This window comes from Pseudonaja textilis, chromosome 2, assembly GCF_049901715.1.
Source record: "Pseudonaja textilis isolate UNSWEBS1 chromosome 2, rPseTex1.2, whole genome shotgun sequence".
Lineage (NCBI taxonomy): Eukaryota > Metazoa > Chordata > Lepidosauria > Squamata > Elapidae > Pseudonaja > Pseudonaja textilis.
Genome location: NC_141991.1, coordinates 9,009,644 through 9,022,050, shown reverse-complemented (window position 1 = coordinate 9,022,050; position 12,407 = coordinate 9,009,644). Strand labels below are relative to the sequence as shown.

Sequence of the window (12,407 nt, the reverse complement as noted above, 5' to 3'; positions counted from 1 at the left end):
GCAACTTCAGTCCCTAAACGAACGGCTGTTAAGTCGAGGGCTGCCTGTCCAAAAAAGTGAGGCGCGGGGAGGCGTGAGTTCAATACCACAACGGCTCCCACCCCGGTCCCTGGATTACCCAACCCGCCCACCCGTCCCGAGACTCTTCTCCTCCGGGCCGGAGAAGGCAAGGCGTCTGTGTATTGCGTTGCCAGCGGTTTCCTCCCGCGAGAAAGAAGGCGGGGATGGGGGATGAGGGTGGTGGTCGCCGCCGGGGACCTAGCAAAGGAGGGAGGGGAGGCCGGGAGTCTGTTCTGAGCCTCGTCTCTCTAGGAAGAAGCGCTCTCTGGCCTCAGGTCCGAGGAGGCGGAGGGGACGGGGACGGTCCGGGGGAGAGCGGATCCCCGGGAATCGGTCAGAGCCGGCCCGATCGTTTGCCGCTGGGAAGCTCCATCCCGCTTTTCCCGGGGAGGCGGGGAAGGAGAATCCGGAGCGGCTGAGCGTCCGGAGGCTGCTGGCCAGGCCAGGCGAGGCGCGGAGGGGAAGCCTCCATGGCCTGGCGGAGGAGGAGGAGGAGGAGGAGGTCAGCAGCAGCAGCAGCGCTGAGCCCGAGGAGGAGGAGGAGGAGGAGGCCCGGGCTGGAACCAGGCGGCGGGTAGAGAGCCTCCCCGAGGATCCGCCGGGCTCCGAGGCCGAGCGCTTCCGCCGCTTTGGGCAGCCGGGCGTCGGCGGGGACCTGGGCTGTCTGCAGCCGCCTGCAGCAGCTTTGCTCCCCCGAGAGGAAGAGCAGCAGCCGAGGTCCTGGCCGGGCTGCCCCCGGAAATGGCGGGCTGTCTGCTGCGGGAGGGCCTGGCCGCTCAGCTCTCCTCAGGCTCAGGAGCGGAGGAGAAAATGGCAATTGGGGGCGGGTGGGGGGGGATATCTCCTCTTTGGAGGATCTCCTCGTGGTGTGGTTTCCTTTTAACTAGCCCTCCACCTCAGAGGCAGGTGGTAGGGAGCAATAGAAGAGGCGTTGGTTTCCCTCCGTTTTCAGTCCCAGAGCCCTCTTTCCCCCCTCTCCACATTATTACTCCTCAGGAGGATTTCCCATCTCTGACTATGGATATCCCCATCTCTGGAGACGCAAATGCAAAGTTGTAACAATAGAAGAGACTTTGGGTTTCCCTCAGTGGTGGGATTCAATTTTTTTTCATTTACTACCAGTTCTGTGGGTGTGGCAGGGGAAGGATATTGCAAAATCTCCTATCCCACCCCACTCCTGCGGAAGGATATACTGTAAAATCCCCATTCCCTCCCCACCCCCACTAACCTGCTTTCCAGCTCCTTTCTCCTGTGCAGGGCAACCAAAGAAGACCCAGCTGATCAGCCGAGACTCGGGAGGCAGCGAATAGATGGGGGGCAGGGACAGTCAGAGATGGTGTTTGCCGGTTCTCCAAACTACTCAAAATGTCCACTGCCGGTTCTCCGGGCCTCGTCAGAACCTGCTGAATACCACCTCTGGTTTCCCTCCATTTTCAGTCCCAGGGTTTTCTTTCCCTGCCCAGATTATTCCATAGGAGGAAGAGGGAATCCCAAGGAAATTCCCATCTCCAACTATGGATATGACACCATCCAGCTTTGGAGACACAAAAAGAATCCCCTTGTTCCAGTGTTCAGTTCTTTTTAACTTTGTTCTTCTTTGACCCTGGCTGTGCTTTAAATGGTAGGGCCAACTGATGAAGATGGACACGGTACCTCCTGAAGGTGGAGAAAATCTTTCTGGTTTCCCTATGGAGCAGGTGTTGGGCTTCTCGAAGGAGGATCCAACTCAGGTCTTGTTGTCAGGTAAATGAAAAGTTGCTTCTGCAGGCCGTGAAGCCCGAAGTCACTTCATTCTTGTGTTTCTTCTACACATTGTTCTGCCTTCAATTTGCCCTGCTTCCCCATAGCTGACACGCCCAGCTTCCAAATATTCTTTACCCCTCTCCTTTTATCTTGATGGCAGGGAATTCAGAGTTGTGGATGGAAACCGCTGAAACATCTCCTCTGTCTGGTGGAGGAGCCACAACATCTCAGGTAAGGAACCTTCATCAGAGCAGGAAGTCCTTTAGAGGGTTCATTTGTATCCGGAACAACTAGACACAAGTTTTCCCCCCGAAAATGATCATTCCGCTAAACAAATTATTTATTTATTTATTTTTATTTGTCAATTGCTCACAAGATAATAGGTATAAGTAAAAACATAGTTATGAATACATGGATACATATAAGAAAAATAAACATAAATATAAAAGAAGCAATAGGACAGGGACAGTAGGCACGGTGCACTTATGCAGACCTCTTAGGAAAGGGGTGAGGTCAATAGTAGACAGTCTAAGGTTAAAGTTTTTGGGGTTTGGGGAAAAAACCACAGAGTCAGGTAGAGTATTCCAGACATTGACCACTCTGTTGCTGAAGTCCTATTTCCTGCAATCAAGTTTGGTGCGATTAACCTTGAGTTTGTATCTATTGTTTGCTCTTGTGTTGTTATGGTTGAAGCTGAAGTATTCATTGACAGATAGGACATTGCAATGTATGATTTTATATACTATACTTAGATCCGACCGAAGGCGGCGTAGTTCTAGGTTTTCTAGGTCTAGAATTTCGAGTCTGGTGGCATAAGGTATTCTGCAACGAGTAGAGGAGAACTCTTCTTGTGTTTTCCCTTCTTGTATCTTTACATTTTATATTGACTGTTTCCTAGTATGATTTGATTGCCTATTTTTACCCTATGACTATCATTAAGTGTGTACTTTATGATTCTTGACGAATGTGTCTTTCTTTTATGTACACTGGGAGCATTCGTACCAAGATAAATTCCTTGTATGTCCAATCACACTTGGCCATAAAGAATTCTATCTATCTATCTATCTATCTATCTATCTATCTATCTATCTATCTATCTATCTATCTATCTATCTATCTATCTATCCTACTAATACCATTTTCTTTATAGGGTTACATTAACAAAATCTTGCACATTTGAGTGCCATCTCTCTCTCCCCCCCCCTTTTTTTGAATCAGTTGAATTTTTAAGTTTCTTATCCTGTAATGGGTTACATTAACTTATTTAAGATAAATCCTTTGCTATCCAAAGTCTGTGGAAAACCCTGGGAATTGGCTAGCAAGAAAGACAGTTTGGTCTAGTGGTTAAGGCACCGGCTAGAAAGCTGGAGACTGAGTTCTTGTCCTGCTTTAGCCACAAACAGCTGGACCAGTGACTCTTTCCTCTAAGGCCAGTTTACCTCACAGGGTTGTTGTTGTGGGGATAAATAGAAGGAGGGAGATGTATTGAATATGTTCACCACCTTGAGTTATTTGTAAAAATAATAAAGGCAGGATATAAATAAATAAAAGGCCAGGAATGAGTTTTAACATTAAATTTTACTGAAGCATTAGTAAGACAACTTGGAACAAATGACCAAAAAAACCAGAGCAGTTAAATTATGGGATATGTCCGTGGAGATCCTGTTAAAAGTTATATTTGTGCGATATGCAGTTATTTCATCAAATGGTAGCTTGTGCAAAGAAAAAGAAAAAACCCGGAAAGATTTCATCCTGAACGAGATGTAAGAAAACCTATCCCACCTCTTCAAAGACTCTAAGATGACTGTAGTTGGAAGAAATTCTAACCAGACCGGTGGATTGTCGGAGAGACAGCTATAAAACCCTTGTAGTACATTATATCAGACAAGATGCATTTTCTGTCTTATCAAACTCACTGTTAGGATATTGGAAATGTGGGAGGGCGGTTCCTGGGACTTCTTTTGAGGAACATTTACTTTTGATTTTCAGGGCTCGGTAACCTTTGAGGAGGTGGCTGTGTATTTCACAGAGGAGGAGTGGGCACTGCTGGATCCCAGCCAGAGAGCCTTGCACAAGGAAGTCATGCTGGAGAATTCTAGGAATGTGGCCGCTCTGGGTAAGGGCCTGTTTTGCTCTGGATCAGAGGTCTCCAAGCTTGGCAACTTTGAGACTTGTGGACTTCAACTCCCAGAATTCCTCAGCCAGCATAGCTGGTTGAGGAATTTTGGGAGTTGAAGTCCACAAGTCTCAAAGTTGCCAAGTTTGGGGACCCCTGCTCTAGATTCAGGTATTTATGGAAAGTCTTTGGTTGCCATAAGTGCTCAGAAAGACATTCTGGGACTTCTTTCTCGAAGACTAAAATAGAGTGATGACCTTGATGGTTTCCAGGCTCCCACGATCTGTGCACAAATTCTCAGCACTCCATTCCACCCTTCCCTTCCTCCAGTTCATTGACAAGTTGAATAGCGATAAGGTTTGAAGGAAGCAAAGCGGTTCAGTCTTGACACAAACACTGATTAATAGCAAACGAGCTGGGTAGAACTGTGGCTGGTAACCAGCTTTAGTCTGAGTATAACCTCTATCATAGATCGTGTTAGAAGAACTTCTTCTAAGCTACCCCTGCCCAATTCTTATCCTTACCAGGAAAACTCAATTTCAGTTTGTCTTTGTACCAGGAGATCTTCAGAGATTTCTTTTATGCTTGAGGGTGCTATTCACCTTAGATAGTCTAGTAATTATAAAGATGTCCATTACTCTGTACTTTCAAATGCCCTCATGAATTTAGACCAAGTATATCAGCATATAATGTAAGATATTTTTGAAGGCTCCATTATAGTCATAACTCAAGGACTCTCTGTACAATGTAGGGCAGGGGTGTCAAACTCAAGGCCCGAGGGCCGGATGCTGCCTGTGGGGTGCTTAAATCTGGCCCGTGGGACTGCCCTGGAAACAGTGGACCAGCACACAGTGCCAGCAAAATCGGAGCTCGGGAGGTCCATTTATACTGGCAGAAGGTTGAAGGAGGTTGTTGCAACTGAAAACGGCATTCGGGAGCCCATTTTTGCTGGCAGCGCGCTCAGGCCACCACAGGTTCCCCAACATAAGTGACATGGAGGTGGCTACACCCACCCTGGTCATGCCCACACCAGGCCCCTGAGATCAGATACAACCCTGATGCAGCCCTCAATGACATCGAGTTTGACACCCCTGATGTAGGGTATTTCCAAAGCTTGTGTTTGCTGTTAAGCATCAATTGAAAGGCCCGCAATTCCTTCTTACATATTGTTCTTGATATCCCATGCTCCTAATTATTCAGTCTTCAGATAATGAAAGAAATAACTTTTTTCCAAGGAAATAGAAATACCTCAGGATGATTAGGGGACTGGAGACTAAAACATAGGAAGAACGGTTGCAGGAACTGGGCATGGCTGGTCTAGTGAAGAGAAGGACTAGAGGAGACAGGATAGCAATGGTCCAATATTTGAGGGGCTGCCACAGAGAGGAGGAAGGGGTCATGCTATTTTCCAAGGCGCCTGTAGGCCAGACAAGGAATAATGGATGGAAACTGAACAAGGAGAGATTTTGCCTGGAAATAAGGAGAAACTTTCTGACAGTGAGAACAATCAATGAAATGGAACAGCTTTGCCTTTGAAAGTTGTAGGAGCGCCATCACTTGAGACTTTCAAGAAGAGATTGGACTGCCATTTGTCAGAAATGGTGTAGGGTCTCCTGCTTGGGCAGGGGGTTGAACTAGATGACCTACAACAGGGGTGTCCAACCTTGGCAACTTTAAGACTTGTGGACTTCAACTCCCAGAATTCCTCAGCCAGTGCTGGCTGAGGAATTCTGGGAGTTGAAGTCCACAAGTCTTAAAGTTGCCAAGTTTGGACACCCCTGACCTACAAGGTCCCTTCCAACTCTGATTATCTGTTAAATCTGCTAAAATAAGTGTGGAATTGTCCAAAGGGATATAATGACTGAGGTTAAATTAAAGCTTTAGGCTCACGAAGAGGAACCCAGCAAAATCTTGGAAATTGAACAATAATGTATTTAACACTTTTCTGTGGTGGAAAATATAACTAAATATAATTAATAATTAACCAAAATAATGTGCTGAAGTGGTTGGCAAAGGGTAGAGACAGGTGTGGGTCATAACACCTGCAACAGGTGTAATTTTGGGAATTAAATATCATTCGTCAAACACCACTGTTTAAGTTTCAGTGGTGGCTGAATGAATAATTGCAACTTGGGGGACTACCTATATATAAGAAAACCATACAAAGAATGCAATCCGGAAAATGTGCAGAAATAACAGGTGAATCATTTTTTTCTGCGATGAAAATAATGAACTTATTTTTTTTCTTTTTTCAAATAAGCTTGTGGACAGGCGCATGAGAATAACCAAGAGCCCAGCCTAGTGCTATTTCAAGGGATCCAGTCTGAAAAGGGGATGGTTGGAAATCCGGGAGCAGCTCCAAAGAGTGTGAAAACCTGTCTAAGAAACGGAAGGAAGAAATCTTCTTCTAGTCACAATGAAGTCCTGGGCTTCCCAACCCAGCAACTTCAGCAACAGGAAGAAGTTGGGAAACATTTCAGATCTGGCAAAATAGACAAAGCAAAATCTATTTTTGGTAAATATGACATGAACCCAATTGAAGAGGAACATTGTGAACGTCAAGAATATGGGCACAGTATCAATCTTGGCTCCTCTTTTATTTTACATCACCCACCATATATCCGAGAGACACCATATGCATTTATAAATTGTGGGGAAAAATTCACTTTGAACAATCATTTTAGGCCCCATAAAGAGGAGAATCCACATGAGTGTGAAACGGGTGCCAGCCAGAAACAGTTGCTTATTTTACCCCCAGAAAATCCCCCAATGGAAAAACGATATAAATGCCCAGAATGCGGAAAGACCTTCACTCACAAATGTAAACTTACTGTCCATGAACGGACCCACACAGGGGAGAAACCTTATACGTGCCTGGTATGTGGAAGACAGTTTAGCCAGACTGGTCACCTTACCAGACATCAACGTACCCACACTGGAGAGAAACCATATTCGTGCCTGCAGTGTGGAAGGAAATACAGTGGGAGTTCCAGCCTTATCAAGCACGTCAGGAGCCACACGGGGGAGAAACCCTATAAATGCACAGAGTGTGATAAGAGCTTCAATCAGAGCAGTCACTATATCCGCCATAAAATGATCCACACAGGCGAAAAACCCTACAAGTGCTTGGAGTGCGGGAAGAGCTTCGGGCGTAACTTTAGCCTGATGCAACATAAAAGGACCCACACCGGGGAGAAACCGTATCAATGCCTGGTCTGTGGAAAGAGTTTCAGTGGATCCTCGGATCTCATGTACCACAAGAGGATTCATACGGGGGAGAGACCGTATAAATGCCTGGAGTGCGGAAAGCAATTCAGTAGGAGAAGTCGCCTCACGGCTCACAGAAGGAAGCACACAGGGCAGAAACCGTACACCTGCCTGGTGTGTGGAAGGCGATTCAGTCAGAGCGGTCACCTCACAAGTCACAAAAGAACCCACACCGGGGAGAAACCATTTGCCTGCTTGAAATGCGGAAGGAAGTTCAGTAGACGATCAAGCCTTGTGATACACGTGAGAATTCACACGGGGGAGAATCCATATAAATGTACCGAGTGTGGGAAGGGCTTCCGTCAGAGAACCACCTATATTTACCATCGAAGGATCCATACGGGAGAGAAACCCTTCAAATGCCTGGAGTGTGGGAAGAACTTCAGGCGAAACTGTCACCTTAAGAAACACAAAAGGATGCACACTGGGAAGAAGTTGTATCAGCACTAGGGCTGTGAAAAGACCTTCGGCTTTCACTCAGATTATTATTACTATTATTATGACCTTTATTGTCAGAGTACAACATGTGTACAATGAGATTGGCTGAGCCTCCCTTTGTGCACCCTGCCCCCCTCAAAACAACTCACAGTGAGGACGAAAGTCACTGACCCAGTCCCAATCTTATTACACTATGTGACCTTGTTGCACAACGTGCTTGCCCCGCAAGTCTATCATACTATATGGCTTCTCATAGAAGTACAGGCAGTCCTCGACTTACAACAGTTCATTTAGTGACCGTTCAAAGATATAACAGCACTGAAAAAAAAGAGAGACATGTGAAATACTGAAGTGCTGATGATGACTGGAGTGACATTCACTTTGAAATGCCCTGTGATGACCTGGGGTGTGGCACAAAAGCAACCAAGTCACAAAAGTAGGTAAAGTCATTTTAATACCTCCAACTTGGCCCCCAATGTCCAGTTATCATCGGCTGGAGAAAAAAACTCTCTCAAAAACAGTTTTCAAAGGGAAGAAATTCAGTCCGACCGCAAAGTACATATAAATTAGAAATAAAAACCAACACAAACCACGCTGCAGCAATTAACGAGACAGGGCAGGATAAGGAATAGCAGAATTCAAAAGATAACGAAACACATGTTTGGGAGGACGCCAGAACCCAGATAAGACTTGACAAACAAAGATAATGCACACTTTGCTTCCAGCAAGGACTGTGTGCAAACACCCTCTTTATCCTGTTTTCCCAGCTGCAGCTAATGAAGGGAATCAGGGCCTTTTTCTCCTCTGTAACCCATGTTGCTCCCTTATCCTTTCCTCCCTGCGTGCCCTAGAATGAAGAGGCGGTGGGTCTGGGTCTTCCTCTGAATGCCCAGCCGGACTGGGCCCATCCCCAGATTCCTCCACAGCCACCGGAGTCACACTCCCACTCCCTGTCAGCTGATCGACCTCCCCCTCAAAATCAGACTCCAACAGGGGAATGACATGCCCTCTCATCAGACCTAAATGAATCCACATGGGAGAACCATAAAAATGCCTTGCAGTGTTGAAATGGGTTAAAACGCGGCACTGCCCTTGTTTCCCATAGGAGGTCCTATGAGTCTAAATAAACTTTTGCTACCAGTTCTGCCTCCCCCCACAAGAAACTACATACATGCTTGAATTTGATTGATCTTCAGGAATGCTAAACCTGCAGGCTGAAGAGTTGATCCCAGCAGGAAAGATAATATACCAAGAAACGGAGCAAAGCAGCTATTTGAAGAGAATGTGTCTTCTTAAATACCAGAAAAGTTCCACTCAGGAGAAAAACTGCATAAAAGAGTAGAACATGGAAAGAGTTGTGATTTTTTTTTCCCTCTTAAGTCTTCAAAAACAAATTGTAAACCCCTCTCCAGATTGTTAGACCTATCTTGAATATTTTTCTTGATGTAATCTGGGACTGTTGTATCAGAGGGCGATGAGGATTATATGGTTGGTCAGGGTTCAAGTCCCATGAAAATAGTCTGGGGCCGATGGGAATGTTTAGCCTTGTAAAAAAAGCAACCAAGAAGGATCTAATATCTCTGTCAAAGGATCTGGTGCGATGTCCTATAGAAGGAAGGAAAGGTTTGTCCTGCAGTGCAGAATACACATGGCAGAATCAGGATTACTGTAACATAAATATTATGATAGTGACGAAACTCTAGAACACTCAAAAACTACCTCTGCCAACCCCCCCTCCTTTAATGAATACAGGAAAACACTTCCTCCTCTCCACAAATCCCCATTTTATACAACTTTGTACAAATGTACTTGTCCTTCAATTTCACAATAAAATATTTTGAGTTTTCTTTTCTAAAGACTGTGGGGTTGTACTTGCGTAGCAACTGTTTGAATTTACGACGAACCATCCCCCAAAAGATAATTATGAACCAGTTCTGGATATGGAATGGCGTCCTACACCAATCAGAATAAAGCTGGGAAAGACCTTGGAGATCTTCTAATCTAGTCCAATCAGAGGTGGTATTCAGCCATTTCTGACAGGTTCTAAAGAACCGATAGCGGACATTTTGACCAGCAAATACCACCTTTTGACTGGCCCCACTCCCATCTATTCTCCGTCTCCTGAGTCCCAGCTGATTGGGTCTTCTTTTGTTGCCCTGCACAGGAAAACGGAGATGGAAAGCAGGTTAGTGGAGTGGGGAAGGAATGGGGATATTGCAATATATCCCTCCCCTGTCACGCCCACCAAGCTACGCCCATGCCCACCAAGCCACGCCCACACAACTGGTAGTAAAAAAAATTGAATACCACCACTGGTCCAACCCCCCGCTCAAACGGGAAACCCCGTGATGGGGAACCTATGGCATGCGTGCCAGAAGTAACGCACAGAGCCATCTCTGCCGGCACATGAACCGTCGCCCCAGCTCATTTCCACTGCGCATACGCATGCACCTCCTGCCAGCCAGCTGATTTTCGAATATCTGCTGCGTGGGGGGTGGGGCACATGCAGGAGATACATGTGCATACACAGGGGGAGCACGGGGTCAAGTGCATTTGCAGGGGGTGAGGGAAGCATGGGGGGTCACGAGCATGCTCAGTGGGGCAGGGGAGCGTGGGGTGGTCATGCATGCATTTTATGGGTGCAGGCACAGGCCCGTATGTGCATACTTTTGTCACACGGTGACAAAAAGGTTAGCCATCACTGCCTGATACCATAAGAAGATGAGACTAACCTACCACACCAAAGAAAGAAAGGAAAAACGATTAAAGATACATTTACTATTTTAAAGTTTAGAAAGTTTGCACATTAAATTCAAAGTCACTTGGAGCTGGAAACTCGGGCCGAAGGAGCCCCTTGGTTCCTCCAGACACCCCTCCTGATCTGCTCCTGGTCACTGAGCGTCCTTCAAGCAAAGGGATCCCATGCAATGAAACCTACTTAAAAAAAACATTGCAACCTCTATTTTTGAATGGTGTTGGGTAAATGAACAATCTTGAAATTCTTTGGTGTCTTCCGATCCCAGCAAAATCAGGATCATTCATTTGCATAGCTCAGGGGTCGGCAACCTTAAGCATTCAAAAGAGCCACAAAGGTTCTAACTGGAAGCCCCTCCCCCATTCAATTCTGGAGCCGACCGGAAATCCGGTTACCCCACCATAGAGTCTCCTCCTAGCATGGCATCCTTTTTCCTTTACCTATCCTAACCAAAAAGCCCGATCAATCGTGGAGCCAACCAGTGACCGGGAGCCGCAGCAGAAGGATGAAAGAGCCACATGCGGCTCCAGAGCTGCGGGTTGCTGACCCCTGGCATAGCTAATAGGTGACTTTAGCTGCTACAAATAATGTTCTCTCTATTTGAAGGAATTGTGGAAAAACATGAAGGAGCCCTGGGAGAGAAATGAACAAACAGGAAAGATCTCCCACGTGTTGGGAAGAGAGCTTTTCATTGCCTTCTCCCAACATTTACAGAAATACTGACAGGCCCTGGGCAACTGACTCAGGTGGTTCCATGTTCATAAGATACAATTTATGGAGGGTTTTGTTTTTTGCTGGGAACCGGACCTTTTCAAGTTTTCTGGCAAAAAACGCCCATAGGAATACTTTTACTTTTTTTAAATGACTGTGGCCTGTGCTTTACAAATGCTGCAAAAAAAGGGTCATAAAATCAAGTTGCTCATGTGGGTACCTCAATTTATGACGGTTACAACCTATGTGTCAAGATTCCAGCAGTTACCCCCCAATTAAATCATGAGTCTCAAGCCAAACTTCCAAAACTTCAAAAGGAATTATTAGGAGTTAACATGTCCGGCACTGCCTGGGTGTAACCGACTCTGAGACACATAATTCATTGTCACACTTGACTCTGGTTTTTCCCCCAGCCCCCTGGGTGTATTGTAACTCATATTCTCCAATGGGACACATTCATAGCCAAGAGTCATCAATCATGCTTTCCAGTTAGAATTTTGCCTAGCAAAAATTTCAATCACCTAGTTACTATCTTTGAAAACTATTTATGGAATGCACTGTTGGTTTCCAAGCTGCTGAACTGCTCCCCTCCCTTTCTGCTGGCAACTCTAAAACAACCATTGAAGTATTTTACGAGTTGACACTATGCTTACGATTAAAATTCCAGCCTCCATTATGGTCATAAGTTGAGGACTATCTCTACTTTCTCATGCTGCAGAAATTGTAAACAAACTTCCCTCTCTTTTTATTTCGCATTTCTAGATAGAGACCAGTTGCTTCGAGTTAGTGTTGTTTTTTCCTCAAGATATGTTAAAGTTGGACCATGGAATGTAGAAAAAAATGAACCTTAAGAACTTACACACACAAACTGAAAAGGAAACACACTGAATTTGGGAAAAATTGGGTCAGGAAGGGAAAATTCAAGTCCTGGAGTGCCATTTGAAGAATGAGACTATTCAAAACAAGAAATAAACCTTAGCAACTTGCACAGACAAAGTGATGAGAGAAGGCACTGAATTTGGGAAACTGAATTGGGTCAGGAAGAGCAAATTCAAATCCTGGACTATGCAAAGTGCCATTCGTAGAATAAGCACCATTCTAAATAATGTGGCCATATTATTCAGAAAGGATCCTGCTGACTGTTGCCTGCAATTCATCAAATAATGGGTTTATTTGCCATCATTTCCCATCCAGTCAAAGCCATGCAGTTACAGGCTTATGTACCAGAGACAAATTCCTTGTGTGTCCAATCACACTTGGCTAACAAATAATATTCTATTCTATTCTATTCTATTCTATTCTATTCTATTCTATTCT

At 45.5% G+C, this 12,407-nt stretch overlaps 2 protein-coding genes across 4 annotated transcripts in view; one reads left to right on the top strand and one right to left on the bottom strand.

The window, feature by feature from the left end:
• The window catches only part of LOC113450704 (uncharacterized), a 503,870-nt gene that overhangs the window by 326,849 nt on the left and 164,614 nt on the right, over nucleotides 1–12,407 (bottom strand). The gene's annotated exons all lie outside the window — the stretch shown is intronic.
• LOC148126680 (uncharacterized) lies at nucleotides 150–9,480 on the top strand. 3 transcript variants are annotated; one of them, XM_087928136.1, is made up of 5 exons: nucleotides 150–562; nucleotides 1,686–1,803; nucleotides 1,964–2,034; nucleotides 3,793–3,919; nucleotides 6,180–9,480. In XM_087928136.1, exons 2-5 carry the CDS (start codon nucleotides 1,695–1,697, stop codon nucleotides 7,634–7,636), a joined length of 1,764 nt encoding a protein of 587 aa, XP_087784262.1. In that variant the 5' UTR covers nucleotides 150–562; nucleotides 1,686–1,694; the 3' UTR covers nucleotides 7,637–9,480. The 3 variants fall into 3 exon arrangements, with proteins under 3 accessions (XP_087784262.1, XP_087784264.1, XP_087784261.1); XM_087928138.1 differs by having other exon boundaries at nucleotides 194–393; XM_087928135.1 differs by having other exon boundaries at nucleotides 421–634.

What these genes read in the sequence shown, in the direction of transcription:
- LOC148126680 (XM_087928136.1), top strand. Translation starts at nt 1,695, where the DNA reads ATGAAGATGGACACGGTACCTCCTGAAGGTGGAGAAAATCTTTCTGGT. An exon ending in GAGGAGCCACAACATCTCAG is followed by an intron (nt 2,035 to 3,792) that starts GTAAGGAACCTT and finishes TTTGATTTTCAG; the next exon opens with GGCTCGGTAACCTTTGAGGA. An exon ending in TAGGAATGTGGCCGCTCTGG is followed by an intron (nt 3,920 to 6,179) that starts GTAAGGGCCTGT and finishes TTTTCAAATAAG; the next exon opens with CTTGTGGACAGGCGCATGAG.